At 33.3% G+C, this 20,460-nt stretch overlaps 1 protein-coding gene across 5 annotated transcripts in view; it reads right to left on the minus strand.

Annotated features, from left to right (window-relative positions):
• Positions 1-20,460, minus strand: part of Mp (collagen XV/XVIII-type protein multiplexin) — a 181,324-nt gene that overhangs the window by 132,732 nt on the left and 28,132 nt on the right. For all 5 annotated transcript variants that reach the window (XM_076691758.1, XM_034319125.2, XM_034319124.2 and 2 more), the window contains exons 3-4: positions 7,562-7,827; positions 6,084-6,359 (exon numbers count right to left, since the gene is read on the minus strand). In XM_076691758.1, coding sequence (XP_076547873.1) covers positions 6,084-6,359; positions 7,562-7,827 — 542 coding nt within the window. The remainder of the gene's footprint in view (positions 1-6,083; positions 6,360-7,561; positions 7,828-20,460) is intronic.

Consider the following 20,460-nt stretch of genomic DNA (forward strand, 5'->3'; position numbering starts at 1 on the left):
AATGAACAGATAGAACACAAATAAAGGAGACGTGATAATAATAAAACTTCAGAAATAAAGATAAAATAAATAAAATAAATAGAAAATAAAGATAAAAAAATGATCAAAGAACAAAATGGAAAGAGAACTTATTAATCTATCTAAAGAGTAGTAGGAAGAATAAACGAGGAGTTATGGTAAAAAAATAATCCATCTTCATTAGCATTTAAATAAGTCTGTCGAAGAGGAAAACGGAAGTTGACGAACTCACATTTCCCCATCAGTCAACCATTTCAAACTGCTTAAGAATTGACACGAAAAAAATACACAATAGTATTTTGAGTGTTTCTAATTAACAAAATCATTATGTATTTAAATTATTCGTACTACTCTAAACAAGTACCTTTTTCCACACAAGTCAAAGAACTTTTTATTTGCATTTTAAAGAAACGAATTCTTTTATTCTATTTATAGTATAGTAACGATATAATATTGAAAAACATTATTTCTATAAATTCTGCTCTAACAAGCAACTGGATAACAAAAAACATCATTTCGTGCATAATATTTCGTGGAACAGAAAATAACTAATAAGCCCCAATACTGTGAACGTTTTATTCATTATTGATCCCATTCAACTCACCATTTTTAGTAAATCTGCTATTTTATGAAGTGGCATTTAGCTTTTCAATCGTTACACCAAAAACGAGCTGCCAGCGATTTAAATCCTTTTTTAAGCTACGAGCGTTCATTTAAAACGTGAATAATCTCGATCGGTTGAATTTGTTTCATAAATGTTTAATGCTTGACAAAAATATCCTAGGAACGATATCAAGAAAAAAAAAGAGAAATTATGAACACAGTTACACGCTAATAAAGATGCATGAAAAGGGAGCCGTGCGGTTAAACGTGTAATTTTATCCGATGAAGTAATCTCGACGTTTGAACATGCACAATGAAGTCCTAACGACATTCATTAGAGAAACAATCTCGAACAAAGTCACGCTGGTTATGTTTTAATACCGCAAAGGAAAAAAGGGGTGAATTAAATCGAGCCTGGTAATTTTAGAGTTTTAATCGTTCCTCGTAAAGCAGCTTGTAAATCGTTATCATTTCCGTCGGAATTAGCAGTTTCCTGGAAATAATATATTTTTTAACACATCTAGCTGAAATAACGTGCCCTGTTGTTTTATCAAATGTTTTAATTTTCATATTTTAAAATATTTTACTACACAATTGAAATATAAAGAAAAAGAGCAGCTTGGAATTGGAAAATAATATTTATTAAGATAACATTGATTAACAATGCTACTTGCTGGAAGTTGTCTCATGATATTAATATAATTTATTAGAAAGTAACAAAAAAATTGGCAAGAATTATAGTGAAAAATGTAAAAATTTAGTTAAATATTATTGCCAGAAATCAGCTTGTATTCCTCCAGAAAAATGAAATTCAATTTTCACTAGTTCATTCGAAAAACGCAACGAACGAGTTTACTTTTTTATCGTCGAACAACAACAAGGAGAAATTTGTTCTGCTGGATATGGAATAATGAAGGGAAGGTGGACCGACCCGGAAAGGCTGCCTCTAAATGGCTAATTTCATATAACGAAGCAATCTCTGCGTCTCGACGCCTGTTCCATGGCAGTAACGACGCTCGTTAAAGAAACGCGAACACGAGAAATAAGCACGGGGAAGGAGAAAAAAGGAAACCATAATACTGGTAGCTTAATAGTCTAAGAAAGCTGAATGTTAATTTCTATAATTAATCGAGTATCTTCTTTGTTAATCTTCTTTGTTAATAATTCTTTGTTGAAAGAATATTGGGTGAAACAATGGTGTTTCTGATCTTGCTAATCTCATGTAAAGACAACTAGTTTCCGGTGTTTCCGTGAAAATACACTGATATGAGAACAATTCCGTTCCTCTGAAGAAGAGAGTAGCTAGCCAGTCGGTGGTTTTATACAGGGTGCATATCCCTCCTGATGCTGATGGTATACATTCTACATTCTAGCTTATGGTCTGGTGCACGATGCGCATCCACTTCGTCCTCGTTACATTTCCCCCGGTTATATATCCTTACGATCCTCGAGAATAGTACGGATACTCTCTAGGCCCGCGAATGAAGCCCTACGGGCTGTCTTTATCCCAGGATTCTTGCGAGAAACGAGTTTTTCTCTGCGCATATCGCTAGCTTGACTTTGGACTCCGAGTATTAGGCTGACATCAGGGAAATGAGAATTTTCTAAATGACAATGGAAAGTTCTATCATGGGGCATGTATTCTTCCTCTTTCCTTTCTCCTTTTCATTGACCCTCCCTCTTCCCTTTTTCTCCCGGAGACTAAAGTTATTTATCATTTTCATTTCGGATATTTTACAACTGAATAAACTCTTGAATTTTCAGAATTTTGTAATTTATTCAATTTTATCCTACACTTTTGTCATCGAAAATGCATAAACAGCAAGCTATATGTATTGTAATATGCAATTTGCCTCGTGAAAATTTATTGTCCCTTAGCAGCACCGATGTAATGTTCCCCAAAGTATGTATACCGTCAGAATGCATAGTAAGTTACATTTATCGTGCAAAAAGGTCACATTAATAAATAATGTAAAATACGGATTAGATGGTATGTATATGGAGACTGAATGCGGCATTATCTTTGAAACGCGATGAAACGTGCACGATGGTATGTATTATGATGCTGCTGTAAACGCAACCGCAGCAGTGTAAAATGCAAGCGGAAACTGTGTAGCCGGTGCATTCTTACCCAACTTACGGTCCTTTTATGCAGATTCGATCGTAAATTAAAGGCTGTTACAGCTCTCGCGTCGAAATAATTATACGCGACACGTTCGTGAGCTTTCCTTTACGCTCGACAATTTTCTCGAATACCTGCTCTTCGAAATGACGATTTAAAAAATTCCAGCAGAATGATTTAAACAAATTTTTCTCCCCTTATTTGTTGCAATTTTTGTAATAAAAAGGTCTAAACCTAACGATAGAAGATTGTTAATATATGAAAGGAGCTGACGTTAAAGCGAGAAAAGAGATCGGTTAATAATTTAGAAAATAATGAATGTATGTATGCTTTCTGGGTCAAGCGGGCACGAACGATTAATAAAGTTCAACAACACCACTTTTTGTATTTTGAAGTTGAAAATAAGGGTCGGTGTAATATTGGAAAAGCAGTACAAATGCTGAAAATTTAATTTTCTGCCAGAGCGATTCTACCAAACGTCAGGCTAATTGATTACTCGCTACTTCGATTTCAATAGCTCCGTGGCTTGAAACTGGTAAATAATCGAAAAATTAAAAAAGAAAATTGCTTTATTTGTAATATTTAACGGGATCACGAATTTTTCAAAGAATTTTTCTATGTAAGTTCTACTTCAATATATCATACTTCTATTTGTAAACTTACATTAATAACTGAAATTTTATTTTATTTTATTTTTAATTTTATTTAATATGACAAACTGTATAAAAAAGTGATTAAAAAGGAATTCAATACATACTATATGAGCAATAGCACTCATAAAATGAAATTATTATTATAATGAAATTTCAGTTACTTTTTTATCTACCATTTCGGAAAAAAGAACAACGAAAAGTTGAACGTAACATTTTAAATTATTTCTTTCGACTGATTGATCGAATTGTAGCTATTCAAATGCATTCGATTCGCGTTCGACCGAAGCGTTCAAATGAATTCATGCAGACTCGAGCAAACTTATTCCAATCGAAACAATACGAACTAAGGGAAGGATGAGAAAATGCAAAAGATTTCAAACGGTTGTCGGTATTTCTCGGCAGAAAAGTAATCGTGCGAAACAGAGTGGTGAAAGATCGAAGAGAAACTCGACGACATACATAGATAAACGACAAATTGTTCCCGGGTCAAATCTTCCACCTCGGTTCTTCTTCTTTTGTGTCGAGCTTTCAGCTCTCGATTTTTAAATTGCTCGCCATCTGGTGTATGTTATTTAATAACATATAATCAGATAACCAAAGAAAAGATTATTTGTTCCTATTGAAAATTGGAAAAATTCTGCAAATTGACTCTAATAATCTTCTACTTTTTTCCATGGATCAGAAAGTAAAAAATTACTTCATCTTTTAACTTGTCATAGAACTTTGAATACGATTCACTTAAATTTAAACCACCTAATTTAAAATTATAATCATAAATAAACTTTATCGTAGCATTTTGTAATTAACAATAAATGCAATATTTGCACAAAATTTGTACAATTTCTAAAGATGGTTATTCATATCGCACAAAAAAGTAGCAAATGGCAATCAGAAATCTGCAATAGTTATTTACAATTTCACGTTCATTGCACCCGATTTATCCCCTTTCATTATTCACTTACATGTATGTACAGTACTTCTCTTTCTATTTTCATTTCACGATTGCAGCTTCTTTAGTTATTTATACAGCGAACTAACCGTATTTTCGTTATACGTCACAGAATAATCCCAGAATAAAAAGATCCGTAAAATGATGAGATCTATTTACAATTATAAGTATGCAATTGTATGCAATGAATTAATGAACTATCGTAGTCTGTTATTGATAATATAAAATATGAAACAATATTCAACTTTGTAAGAAAATTATTGTAATTTTTCGATCAAATTGCTCTGAAGATATTACTGAGATTATTAATTAATAAAAACAAAATCACGTGTACTATTGTTATGGAAATACAATATAGCTCATTATTAGTTTTAATGTATTAACAAGACAGAATATTAAAATTGATAAGAATTATCGCAAATATAGAAATAAAGAGTATTAATATTGAGGATAAATCGGATCATATTAATCGCGACAGTATAATTTCCCGTTGGAGGGTAGTGTGCTATTATATAATTATAACGAAATATTGCAATGCACCAGATTGCAACAATTATCGTCAGCGGCTAATTAACAAAGGACTGAAGTAAATCATTGTCTCCGATGGTTACGTTATATCAGTACGGGTAATAATTATCGTTAAACGACGATTTGAAACGTAGTAGAAAATCGACATTTCAAACGTTATAAACTTAAAATTATAAATAATTATGTTTGATTACTTACTTGTCGGTTTAGACGGCAATAAATGTCTCTAACTTTAAACTTATGAAAATATCTTATAGTTATTCAATGTAACAAAATTACTTAGAATTTTATTTCTTTCTGGTATTCATTCCAATATAATTATGCAAAATCTACAATTTAACATTTTCGTATCAATTTGATATATTTTTAACGTTTTGTAGTACGAGAAATACACAGTAATGCAAATGCATACTGTCATCTTTAGATCTTCCAAATTAGTTTAACGGTAAAAATTGAATTTATAGAGAAAAAATTTTTTGTAATACCTTCTGTTTCTAATGACCTTCTGGCTAATTGAATAATAATCGAAAACTAATTACAATTTTATTCCATAAAAATATTGGAGAGAAACAATTTCACCTTCAAATTTCCACCTTGTATCTAATACAAGATCTTAAATAGAAATTTCCATATCTTATGCTAATATTTTATCAAAGAACTCGACTAGCAATTAAATTACCATAGCATGCAATTTTTATAATGACCATTGCGTTTCGAAGTTAGATAATTCGCGATTATTTATCAGTCTCCTTAAGACTGACGAAACTCGTGAAGAAAATTCTAATATTTATTAAAAAATGGAAACGATGCTGAATTCTCCACGATTCTTTCATAAAATAATTTTATACAGCAAACTTGGAAACATTTCATTTCATTCTTCCCCAGTTTAGTAAAAAAGAAAATGACGTAAAATAATGAATTACACATTCTGCATATTTGACACGTATATAACAAATCGTGTGCCAGTTGTAAAATGAATTAAAGCGGTCACATAAATATTCCGGTGCATTTTAAATTTATGCATGTATAATATTTTGAACCGACCGAAATTCATACCGACAAGTGACTCGATTCGTCCACCGAGCGATATTCAAATTGTGGTTTTGTTATCGAAAATCAGAACAGATTCAACCTCGTTCAGCATCGCTTCAACAACGATTATATTAATTCCAGCATGAATCATCAATGATAAAGCTGTTTATGTACTCACGTCGTATCTCTCTTGAATATGGGGACCGGCCTGGGCGATGTACAATGTGCTGGCAGTGTCGAACACTAATTCCAAAGGTATCCTGGTCACTCTTTGTTTCGCCATTTCGTGACAATTTAGGTACAAAGTGACGTCGGTTGTCGAGACCCTGATGACGATTTTCGACCATTTCTTCGTCAATTTTGGCACCGTGAATTTTGCCACTTCCTCTGAATGTGAATGTTGATCAGAATTAGTGTAAATTAGGGAAACGTTTTGATTAGTCCCAGGACCGTCCTATAAAAAGAAAATTTCATAATTTAAAATAGTAATTGTGAAGAAGTTACATTTTGCATAATTATTGCAGTATTATTGGAAGATTAATTATCAGAGGACCATAAAGAAATGCAAAGAATAACTCAGATATTTTATAAAGAAAATACACTTTCCATCTTCAAATAGAAGGTACCAATTTCCAGAGGGTGACTTCACCTCTTAAACTTGAGTCTTTGCCAACTTTCTTTATGACTTTCTCTCTTTCCTTATGTTCGAGGTGAGACAACGCCATTTGTATAAAAGGCATAATTTAAATGCTATGATAAGATAAATTTCACAATCTTTAAGACCCTCCCCAGGATTGTGTCAACTGAATTAACATTTCTCGTGTTTTAATTGCGCTGCCCTCCAAAAAGCCCGGAAATGGAGAAAAAATAGAGAAAAAAACAACCCGTCGATTAAGTGTTAATATTCAACTCTCGTTATTAAACAACAAGCGATTTCTTTCGCCATCAGAATTGTCTCTAGATATTTTGACAGAGGGACCTCGAAGATTCGCAAATTGAGCTGTTTTCCCACAGTGGTAACCTGTTACCGTCGATTCCCATAGGAATCGGGATATCCCGAAACGTCAAAAGGGGCAGGACTGTTTCTGCTGCAGAACACGTAGGTACCGTATTACCCGTGGAAACGGTGCAGCGAGAAACGTGAAAGATCTCAAAGAAATTTGAAGAGCCCGGGAGCTGCAACAATGGCCTCGAAGGGATTGGGAAACATGAGAGAACGCTCTTCATTCGACGATGGGGAGTGTCGACTTAAAACCCTATTGCACCGTCAGAGCCCATTTCTTATAAATCGACCGATTCTACTTGGAAATTTTCGTCGACCTCTTGATTGACTTTACATACACCTCCCGATCCTTCGTTCTCTTATCCAACCCTTATCCCCACGATCGTATATTCCGAGAGAACACGAACAGATATACGGATCAAGGGTAGATGTACTTCTTAAACGAACCAGCATTACTAACGTAAAAAACAAATTGTTTCAACGATTTGTACTACTAATTTGTAATACTTTAACGAAAGCCCAGAATTTCAAAATTCCAGATTGTCAAAATTCAAAAACTCTAAGATCTCTAAATTTTTAAAAGACCTGGTCCACCCCAGAAAAAAGTCCTACGTCACTGCTTATAAATTTTATGTAATTTGAGAAATACTTACCGAAATTCGGATTCCGAACTGCACCACCGTTTCAAATGGATTAAGAACCGCGAAGAGATAACTGGTCCTGAAGGATGTCGGTTTGAATGTTGCCACCAGAGTAAACTCAGCAGGAAGTTTTTCAGGAAGATATAATCGATAGGGTTGTTTAACTTCAGAACCAGGTTTGAAACCAAAAGCTGGAAATCCATCGAGGCCATCGTCGATGTACAAATTATTGTCGTCTGTCGATGCCACCGCTGCCTCCAATAAATCATAAACCAGTTCTGAAACAAAAAGGTGCGAAAAATGGTGGTTAAAGAATTCTTTCTTTTTTCTTTTAAAAAGATAGGCTGTTATTGGCGGATATTGCATTTAATATTTCAATGCTTGCACAATACAATGGTCTAAAAATTTTCCAATTAAAATTCAGAGAAAATAATTGAAAAATATTTTAATATTAAAATATTACATTTCAAATTTCTTCTTTAAAAATATTTTTTCAATTTTTTTTTTAGTGTATATTTAGTATGTATTATATACGTAGTATTATTTCTAACTGGCATGGAAACTAACAGATGAACATACATAAATATTTAATAATAATTACACGATAATTAATGTAACTTTACAAGTACTTTTTATTGTATTCAAATTAAGTCGTCATATTAACGATCTAATTTTCGCCGAAGTTTATTCTTACTTCTATTTACCAACCCATTCTGCAAAATTACAAACTCTTTTAAGAGTGAAAAGGAGAATGGTTCAACTCGAAGTTCTAAAGTATATAAAACTCGTTCCGCTCAGATGATTTTAGATCAACATCGCGAAAGTACGTAGGAACTTAAAGAAAACATAAAGAGGAAAAAACAATATAAAACAATTAAGGATTTCTTTTTAAAACTTGTTTAAGTGCATCTTAAGTGCATTTCATCTTGTAATAGCATTTTACAAATTATAGTATTTCCTTAGCTTCTTGGGGAATCATAAATAATTAATAAAGACAAATTATCTTGCAATCATTAATTGAACATTAATTTTTTAAATACCTCATTTTTACGTACAAACTACGCGACCTACTTTCTATGCTACAGACTGTTTATAATTATGCAAATTATTTAAATGAAGTTCGTGCGACAAACTCTGACACATGAACCGGTTAACTATCTCGGTAAACCGTGAATATTATTTTAACAGAATTTCAAGAACTACTTACGTCCTAACATCCCACCCCTGAGACTACAGTTAATTAAGGATACCGTTTGGAAACAGAGAGTACATGTGGTGCAATGTCGAAAGTAGGGAAAAATGCGAACCAGAGAAAAGTAGTTCAAACTGAAAGCGAGAAGTTTAATTAATTCGATGCGTGGAGACTCAGGATTAGCGAAGGAAATCTTGATAAGGCTGCCATCAGCACCGTCCGCTGATACGATTCGCGGCACGAAAAATCGTGAAAAGCTAATGCTCTTGAACATCTTGTTTGGCCGATCTGATTGGAATTATTAAGCAGGTTAAATTGAACTGACTCCAGGATATGGTGGAAACTTTGAAGCGAAATAGTTTAACTTCTTCTTTTTAGAAATTGCAACTACTTTTGGAATTCTTTCCACGATAGAAATAATGTTCTAGGTTTAATTAAAAAATATATTTTTCGAAAATGATGAGCCCAAGAAGGTCCCATGTATACCAACAGGGGAGGTTGATGTTATTAATGCAAAGAGTTGATCAGATGAGTAATGATACATTATCATTTAAATGCGTATCATATTATTTGTTACATTTTTACAGAAATGTATAAGCCTCCTCGTGATTATAATCATATTTCTAGTACATATATCACAGCCCCATTTCGTGGCCCATGTATCATGTAGATTCCTGACACTCAATATACTACAGTTCACCGCAGCTGAAAGCTCGCTTCGATAATCGATATTTATTGTCGAAATATGAGTCTATGCAGTAAATCGCATTAAAAATTGTAAGCTTAACATCGATTCAATTGGTCTTACAACACGATACTTCTTACCACATAGATCTTAATTGTAGATTATTTTACATTGGTTCATGAAAGATAATTTGAACGCGTATTTCAAGTTTATTTAATAAAATCAAAGAAGTGACGAAATAAATTTACTAATTAATCTGCTGTTTATACTACGGCCGATTTATGCACAATTTTACTATCTAAACGGTGTCTATTCCTACTACGTTTAATTATTCTCACAAGTACTATTGTATTTCAATTGTATTGTCACCAAACACTTTTTTTAGACAAATTACTCTAAAATAATTTATACTGTATGTTTATGTCTATTTTTCAAATAATTTGGAAGAGATTCTTACTTTTAGCGTAGCTCTTCTTCACTAAAATGCTTCTCTGATACTACAGATCGTTCACTAGGGATGTGAATATATATTTCAACCTCAGAGCCAGAGTGTAATAAGACGAAAGTTAAAAAGTTACGTAAGTACATGCCTCCAGCGATTTCAAAATTAAAAGGCTTTTGCACCTTTGATTTTCTCTTCTCTAAAATTTTAAAAGTGTACCGAATATACTTCGGCTCTGAGGTCTAGATATATAAACTTGATGTGGAAATAAATTCCGTTTATCCGATGTGCACGCTTTCCGATCGTGTACTGACGCGAGGAACACACAAGAACGAATGGAAGTACGATCGTGCTTCGGCACGTCTGTCGCCGGTCGCCGATAATCCGAATGTTTATCCACAGGGATTATCAACTCTACTGTTTTTGCAGGTAGCCTACCGACGAGAATATCCTTCATCTTTTCGCATAATAAATAATATTTCCCATTCACGTGTAACAGATTCAAATGAAATAATTTATCATATTTAGTAACACTGAAACTTCAAACAAAATAGAATAAATTGTTTTATATTTGAAAATACAATATAACATTTTAGAAGCTATGAGATCGAAGACTTCAATGCTTGACAGATTCGATGAACGTATGTAATATGGAGATTTCAACAAGCGCATAAGAGATGATCCATGGAAACCTTCCTTACGTTCATACTCTTTTAATATAAAATTTCTTGTTTTGCATAGAAATCATAATAAAATCTATGTAATTTGTAAGAGTAAAATAAATACTCGAAAATTTTGCGAATCAATTATAGATGCATTTTAACTTCCAAATGATAATTTTGTAATATTTTTTGTAATAATTTGTGTATACGTTTATACACAAAACTTATGTATAATAAAAACTTGAATTTTAAGTTTAGTATATAAATAATTATTTTGTTTTTATAAAAGCAATTTTAAAACATTTCTACCGGGTCAGTCACGTGTCAAATATTTTAATTAGCAGTATATATACTTTTTGCATTTTTCACCGTTTGCAAACAAACACCTATTAAATCCTCACTACATCTCTTACTTTATAAAACAATTTAAACAAATTCGAGTAGTTTCTCAGCAAAAAGAACGAAAAACAATCTCAGTATAAAAAAATAAAGTAGATAATGATTAAAGGGAAAAGTATCGATAAAGTAACTTTATGAAACAAGAGTTTTTAACTAATAAAAAAGCCTCTTTGTAATACAATAACGATCAATGTCGGGCGAAACAATTTTATAATAAACAAAAAGTGAAATAGTGTTCTAAGCGAAAACTTCTCAAAGTCTTCTGTTGAAGATGAAGCTCTCTTTTTTTCTAAGGAAGTGCTCGTCATCTGACTATTTTCAATCGAGAAAATCGAATTTCCGGTTAAAGTGGTTTCTTGATCGCCTTACGTATCCGTTTTATTCGCATTTTAATTTTATCCATGGAAAATGCGCGCAGCGAAGCGGCACTCGTTGTAACAGAACGTAAACGTTTACCTCCATTTTCTGGCTATTGATTCACGATGGCTCGCCATTTGGAAGGTTTCGTTCGCGGATTAAAAACTCGCCCAATTCCATAGAGATCGACGCCATTCGACGCATTCACGCTGTGTTTACAGCGTAACGTGGAAAGATTGATACGGATTCGAGAAGAATCGCTTCAACACGATCAATTTGAACCGTGAGCAAACTGCGACGAATCTTTTCGATCGTCGAAAAACAATGCATACCAAATCACTGATTGATCCTGACCGTGCCTCACGATAAATGAAGATAAGTGGAACACTCAATTCGACGTGATTTCATTCATATCGTTTTACAGATTTATACTCACTTAAAATTAAACATTTCATTAATATAGAATTTTGATATTTATATAACGCCAAATAAATATATGTAATATAATCAAATTCAAAAGTTTTTAAATATGGTCCAAAGGAAAAAGGATGAAAATTCAAAAATTTTCAAAAACTGAGGCACTTTATCCTCGGACAAGCGGTGTCAACCATTTAATACGAAAAAAAATTCTGTTTGTTGCGTCGTAAAGCATCATCGGGCTGATAAAAGCTGTACACCCGTCAAAAGAACAATTTCAACGTGAAACGAGAAAGAAAAACAAGGTTTTGTGTCAAATGAGAAACGAAACGTATGATCGAAATACTAGCGCCGGACCAGAGACGCGTAAAATCGTTCCCGTGGAACGAATACAAAAACTAGAGTAGCTGAAGCGGTGTTCCATGAATAATGCGCGAAAAATTCAGAAATTATCACTGAAAGTGGATACGAGAGTTTAACGTGAGATAAGTGATTGCGGCGTGCACGGAAATCCAATAAAAATCGACGTCAACTTCCGCCCACCTTCTGCCTACAACCTGGAGACCCATAAGACCATTCCAGCAGAATAAAACCGTGTAAATGACGATGGAAATTTCGAAATCCAGATGGTTTCTAGGATGATATCGTTACGAGTGATAGAAGGAAAAAGGACACGGAGGAAAAATTACGAATTCGATGAATCCTAGTCGATGTCCTTTCTGAATTTTTTTTCTTTTTCAATAAAGTCTCGCAAAACTATGCTGAGAAAATATCGAGAGAACAAAAAATAGAGGTAGCAGGAAAAAATAAAATGTTTTTATTTTTAATCAGAAGTTTTGTCAAATTAATTAAAATACAGTCGCGTTGCTTCGAAAGGGGTAAATACTTTCACAACTCCCAAACAAATGTCAACCAAATGACATATTTAGATTTTTAGATTTTAATATTTAGTAGATTTGATATTGGAAAATAAAGTAAACAAAAACACAATATCTGTGTATTATTATACTTGCTCACTAAATAAATATAATTATTTATATAATTCTCTCTAAAGTCCTCCAAATTAATGTATATCAGCATAATAAACTAATTAAATAAATGCAATAATACAACCAATACAAGAAATTAATTTTCTGTACAGATAATTAAACTGCTAAATTATATCATCATATAAATTCAATGTTGAATATTAGGACACTTTGTGAATTTGTATCTGCTTCAACGTAAAAGCTGCTAGTAAATTTATTGATTGCTGTTTGAAGCATACATAACCAATTAATTGAGAAGTAAATTCCGAAATTCTGTCGTAATGATAGTATTTCGAAATCATAGTAATACATACGATTTTCGCGCTAATTTGAATCTATTCATCGTTCATACGGAATATTTATTGAAAAGAATGCGAAAATTTGTAAAATGAGAAATTCAAGACAAATAAATGTAATTATGAAAATATACTACCCTAGTGCAATAATTTTGTTAGATTTTAAAGTCTGTAATAAAGGAAACTTAATAAATTTAATTATGTACCAAACAACTTGAATTGAAGAATTTAAAATAAAAAGTAGCAGAATCTATAAATTCTATAAAAGTTACATAAGATTAAATTTAAACAGGTATTTTACTAATATATAAAAATAAGTACATGTATTAATTTAATACTTTTCATATATTTCACAGACTAAAAACTAAACTACGTGATATTAAGAAATATTCCACCAGCACGGTCTGATTTCTTTGAAGAATGCAATTTCCAAGGGTTTCATTCAATTTAATTCGAACCTTTGATATCCACAAGAGCCATCAAAAATAAACATTCATTGAATCTATCTTTCCATTTAGAAATTTATCGTAAATTATTGCAATTTATTCCAATTAATTAAAAGTCGATCGAAACTTTCCCCGATAACGAAATCCGATATTCCCACGTTCGTTTAGCAACTCGTTGTTATATTGGCTTCACCCCTTGGGAGAAGAGTGTTAATTATTTTCACCGACAAAAATCATCCTCCAGCATATGTGTCTCGGGTCATTCTATTTTTTGTTTTACATTTTCAGAGACAACCGCTGAGCGGATGTTGTAACATGTGTTCCGTCATGTTTTTACCCTAACTTCAATGCAACGCGTGTTGTGCAATGTCCCCTGAATTCGATAATTATGAGATAAACTTCTTGTTTCACGTTCAGGAAGTTATACGCGGATTCTATTCCACCAGACGTGTTCAGAGACGAACTAACAAATATAATCCTAAGTAGCTTATAGTAGGAATTTGTTTAATTATAATTACAGATTTTGTAAAGTAATTATATCAGTACTCTGTTACACAGAACATTTGTTCTCTTAAATAATTAATAAAAATGATTCTTACTTTCTGAAGTTTATACAATCTGGATGTATTGTGCACTTTATTTTATTTTATTATGTTATTGCATATTTAACAGCAAATTTCAAAATAATTTTTGATAGAAGGTATTGAAAAATAACACCAATGGTATATCAATTTGAAGCTAATCTATTTGCAATCTGCCTTCACCATAAGCTCCCTCTGGGGAGCTTATACTTAGCAACGTAACCTCAAAACAATTTAAAAAAAAGAACCACAAACCCATAGTTATCAAGTATCACATCTTATCTATTATTTTCAAAATATCTCATTTTCCTCTATCAAAAATTGCAAATATCTAACACAAGTATTTTTAATTAGGTGAGACAAAAAGTCGTAATGATATGGGTAATAGATTCCAATAGAAATTTGAACGTCGCAAAAATAGAAAATAAAATCTTACAAATCAATGTTTCAAATTTGTAACAAAATAGATATATTGCTATTGCAAAAAACTTCTCACCTGTTTCTCTGTTATTCCTTCGCGTCAGGGAAATGAAACGCAGACGGAATTGTAAAGTAAAAATCTAGGAAGAGAATAATCGTGAAAGAAATCAACCAAGTAAAGTACGACGTGCTATTTGCAGGAAAACAACTTACGAGTAATCGACGAGAAACGTCGATAGACAGTGAGCACACGTTGTCTTGAAACGAGGAAATTGAGTTGCAAACTTTCTACTTCTCCAACACAAGTTTCATCCGAGATTCACCTGAGATTCACCCGCGCTTTTACTGCGTCAAGGTTTTATAAACTCTGACGGTTCGCTCGTCTACCGTCTGATGGCGCTAGTTTAACCAACTGCCAGTCTTGTCTGACTCGTTATAGTCGCTACCTACTTTATTATCCAACAAGTAGTTAGAGCAGATCCGGACAACTCGATGCCCTTAGAGTAGTTATTGCTACGAGCAGCTAAGCCACGCTTCAGAGGGCAGCAGTTGTATAGTGGAGACAAAATTTAAAAATAATTACGTTCCTAACTAATAAATCCATTTATTTAAAAATTAGTATATCGATAGCTCGAGTATCTATATTTCGAATATTTCTATATGTTTTCGAATAACAATGTTTCTAATATTTATATTCTGAAACACCTAAGACATTTAATATTTGAATTTTTCATAAATCCGTCGAGTGATTTTTGTTTTTTAATGACTTTTCATTAGAGAATGGTAAGGATGTAGGCAAGACAAACGGAAGGAAGTAACAGCTCTCCTAGTGGAATACATACGTCTATTTGGCAAAGAAGTTTTATTTGTCGAGAAAGATGGGCTAATTGTTCAAAACTCTAAGCGGACGAACGCGGAAACGATGAGGCCGTGTTAATTGGCGAGTCAGCGGCGATTTAACACGCCCTAAAATCAAAGCTCATGCGGGTTTCCGGTGAACCTACAAAGAGCTTTGTTTCGCGACGCGGCAACGAGTACCGGGCTAAGTTAATAGTTAAAGTAAATTGGAAACCGAGATTGGAAACTCTGACAATGGGCGTCCTTATTAACTGAATTAAAGGAACTAACACGGCCCGTCGGATTTACTAATTGTTAGATTACGCGAGTATCCATTTTCATAACCATTAGACTGTGAATATTAATATAACTGAAATATACTTAAATGATATTATAACTTAAAATAAAATCAAAACATAGAAGAATTAATGAAAATAGTAATTCCTTTTTTGAACAAATTATTCACACACAAATTCAAAGACTTAGATAACTTTGATTTATTTAAACAAATAAATCAACGTCGAATTATTCAACACATTATATCTAATGAATATTTCCTTTCTCGCGGTTCATTTATCATGAACATTTACTTTTGTAAAACTATTCCTTGATCACTTTAAAAAATTTGTTCCTTGACGTTAAATATCATTAGGATGAAGGAAAGTATTCGAGAAGCCGATTAAATGGAGCGCGTTAAAGTGGTATGCGAAGGGAATCGATAAATTCACGTAATTATTTTCGACGATCTTCCGCTATTGTTCGAAAGTTCCTGCGACAATGATTGATACAAAGCCGCTTGCCCTGCGTGAGATGATAAATTGCCATGATGCAAAAAATGATCTTTACCCACTGAGACGATTTCGAAACCACGGGTCAAGAGTGCCTAATGAGAAAATGGGTAAACAAGAAGTACCATTAAATTGAACTTTCAAAATTAATTAGTTTTCAATTTTGGTTTCCAATACTAAAAATGAAACTATTCCATCCTAAGCTACTACTTGATGTACCTATTATGTATCTAAGTTAAAATTAAAAATGTTGTTATTCCAGAAAACAGTGGATAATTTTGTAAATTATTATTCAAATGTTGCCTACGTATGATAGTTGTAATTTTTATTAATTTAAATAAGCAAGAAATTTGATGAAATTAATAAATTATGAAATATAGTAAATACGTATGAAATATCGTAGAGCTATACTACTAGCAGGGATTTCTCCAAGATCACTATCACATTGTTAAATATTTTTCTAAGACAATTATAAAAAAGATTTAAACAGTATATTAACACTGTAATAAAGGATTATAACTGATAATACAATATAATGGTATTAACAATAACATAAGTTGGTCAATTTTCTCAAAAACAAAGTTGCATATGGACAAATGTTATTACACATTTTTGATATATATTTTTTTTTCATAAAATCATCTTTCATACGTGGGACATCCTATATGTGCCCCTTTCTTCAGGGAATTGTCAAATGTCTTTTCAACAAAAGTGTCGGAAATAAACAAGGAACTTCTTAAAACGTTAAACGGAGTTTCCTCAGCACTCTTGATCGTGAAAGCGTGGACAGTTAGCGAGCATAAAAGAGTCACAGTTTCCTATTTCCGATATCCTTTCCCCACCTGGTGCACTCGTTGGCCCGATTCCGAAGCTCAACGAAGAGAAAACAGAGGTGATTTCATCCCTTTCTTTCATGGCTGACCAGCTCAGAAGTCAACGAACAGATTTAATCAGAAAACTTGAAACGAGAGGACACTTTCGTTCCAGTCTCCTTCATACACCTGTCCCTTTTCTTCTCTTCTCCTTTACCTTTCTCACCTTTTCGTTCGTTCTTAACACCCTATTGTTTAATTTGCGTTCAAATGAATCGTCATGATCTTTGCAACCTTCGCTATTTCCAAAGTGAGATACTTCGTATTAAAATAAATTTTAATTTTTAAAATGGACGACAAATACCACAATTGTTATAAATTTATTATTGCAGAGAAAAAATGTTAAATGTTAAAGGATACGAAACCAACAGGTATTGATAGACTTTTATCGGCGCATAAAACCTGCCATCTTCGAGATTCAAGTGTATATATCGTGTATCGTTTGAATATTTGTTACACCCTTGAGGAACATTAGCCTGGTTTCGCTTTCTCCTATCGCAATACGTTTCAGAAGCAAACCAAATATGACAGTCTGGCTCATCTCCAAGCTCCCTTGTAAATCAACCGATCACGAAAGGGCGAAAGCACGCGAGACCCATCATAAAAGAGAACAGAAGAAAGGGCTGGCGTGGATGAAGAAATGAGAAGAAAAGACTCGGAGCGTTATAGGTGAGAGATTCCTCTCATACTTTCCGTTTTAGGAGCTGCCCTTTATATTTGTCTCGGAAGAATATGAACGATTCTCGTGTTATACCACGAAGCTGTACTGCAAATCCTTTTTTCAAAAGACAGTATATAAACGACCCAATGAAATTTTTATCTGGAGTACCAAACCCATTAGAGAATCCTTTATTAAAAATACTTGCATGATAAAATTTGCTGGTTGATAGTAAGTATGGATAAAATAAATTGCACTTCGCTAACAAACGGGGAACAACTTCCAAAGCAATATGAATAATATAATAAAATATATAGGTAGCACAAGATATTTGTACACTGTCCTATTACGTACCCCTCAGCCAAAAAAAATAATGATTCGTCATCGTTAAGAAAATTGAAATACTTCTGAACGAAGTAAGAAACAAGGAAGAAAGGTGCTTGAGGAGTGTTAATTGGATTCAACTCTGTTCCCCCTAATTTACCCTTCCCTGTTCGCAAGTATTCCGAAAAAAGAAGCAAACGCTTGGAAACCGCGGGGTGTTCCAACTATTTTGTTGGAGTTGTTGAAAATTATAAGGAATCTTCAGCTTCCGCCAGCTTTTCTTAAACTTTAAAAACGGACAATCCTAGAATGTCTTTTGTTTTTCACTTAACTATCTAACTTAGGAAAAAAAATTCACCGAACACTTCCTACAAGTCTGTCGAGTCCAAGAAGCGCAAACTTTATACAGGAGAAAATTTCTAACTTCTAAGAATTTTAGGTCCCATGTTAGTTATGTTACTTATATTTTAATAAGAACTTCTGTTGGTTTTTACATAATTTAATAAACACAACAAGTGTAAGAAAGATTAGAATATTAAAAAAATCAGCAAAATTGAAAAATTTAATTAAAAAATTAATTTATTACTTCCCATAGAATTAAATTATTTAAAAATGTCCACAAGATCAAAACTTCTAGCTGTACACGATAAAGAGTAAAAAAGCTGATTAACATTTTTAATTAAAAGTTTGTCACATTTGCAACTGAATTGATTTAAGTTAAATTTAAAAAATGGTTTCAAGGCACCATTAGTAATGCTACGTCTGTAGATGGGCAACGATAAACCATGAATTCAAATACTTCATCGTACACATTAATTTTCTTAAGAAAGCTTTCAGGGAAAGGAGTTACAAACAACTTTCTCGAAAGGCGTTAATTGACGGAGCAGCTTGTTTTCCCTTTCTGGTCAAGGAAAGGCCAGACGTTACTTGCAACTAATTTTCCACCCTTTTCAGACGGCAAAGGATTCCCGTTAACGAATATTACTTGCTCGGTGGCTGTGACACATTAATCAACGAGCTACTAATCAATTTATACCAAATTATGTCTATGTACCTTGAGAAATGGAATTAGTGAAATTCAATATTTTCCTATAATCTGAAAGTTTAATTTCATTGAGATAGAATTTATAAAAACTTTACAGATATTAGTATAACGCTTTTCTATTCTCTCTAGAAAGGCACTTGTGTACTAAAAAATAAAATATCATGTTAAAATCATCCATGATATAACAGAAAAAAGTGTAAAAACGTTGATGATACGTTCACTTCTTGGCTCGTTCGTCAAAGAAAGCATCCCTTAAAGTCTCAAAGGCATCGCCCTCCTGAGATCTTCCAACAAAGACGTAAGGCACAGAGATACCTGCCCGTTCAAGTGTTAACGTTAATTGAACAAAAGGCTCGTAGAAAAGGTCTGGCTCGAATCATGTCGAGTTGTACCGAAGGGAACTGATTAAACAAAACTGACCCTTGATCCGCGTAGACATTTTGCACAATTTAATTCGTCCAACTGTGTTTGTAGTGTATGTTAAGACAGGCCCGGAGGGCATCCTGGATGCACCCTCGACCCTTCAAGGTAGGAAGTACCGGGTGGCACACAAAAGGTGCAGCCAAGAGTCATATTGTTTATTACAGGTAGCCTGAAGGCAAGTCTGAGTGGTAGTCTCGACGTGTACTCCTTGTATTGTCTTCCGGGTCAGCCTCGAGATATCCGGGGTACCCTCTTCTTTCAGATTCAACGTTTTCGAGGATCTCTTCGGAGAAAATCTACGTTTCCATGTCAATTTCCTCTTGGAATCCGTTCAAGATGTACGGTACCTAGCACGGTTGATTTTCCTTAGGGAAATATCGCTGTAAGGGAAGGAGGAACCACCATTCGAGCGTAAAAACGTTCACTAGGGCAAATTTTATTTAATATTTTTTAACTTTGCTTCAAATAAGAATGTATTCATTATCGAATAAATTCATCGAAATGTAAATTTAAAGTCTTGTCACAGGGTACGATAATTACTCGGGGCAAATTGCAACGAACGGGTCAGGCCAGTGAGAGGTGATACGAAGTAATTTGTGAAACTTTAGTCGAGTTAGTAAGAGGTGAGGAAATAGGAAGGTAATAGAGAACATAGTACAGGCTTGCTCAAACTTTACCATGTAATTTCAGAGGCATAACACCAAGTGACTCGAAATATAAATTATAGTTTGACCCTCGAAACTTTTAATTCCTTTGATCTTTATATTTTCCGCTGTAAAAGTGATCCTGTTGTCATCCTTACGTATCCTACGTTCGAGTTTTAACTTGCTATTACAATTTTTTCTAATATCTACCTCTATGACATGGGAAATTTTTGAATTTCATTTTCGATCTTCAAATCCTACAAATAAGTTTAACTACAGTACTCGACTCTTTTATTGTAAAAAATTTCATTTCACATCAGGATGAGAGTAGGAACGAGAATACGACATAACAATCTTGCAGAATGAAAACCGAATTGCGACAGACGAAAAGGGGT

Source organism: Osmia lignaria, chromosome 13 (assembly GCF_051020975.1).
Source record: "Osmia lignaria lignaria isolate PbOS001 chromosome 13, iyOsmLign1, whole genome shotgun sequence".
NCBI lineage: Eukaryota > Metazoa > Arthropoda > Insecta > Hymenoptera > Megachilidae > Osmia > Osmia lignaria.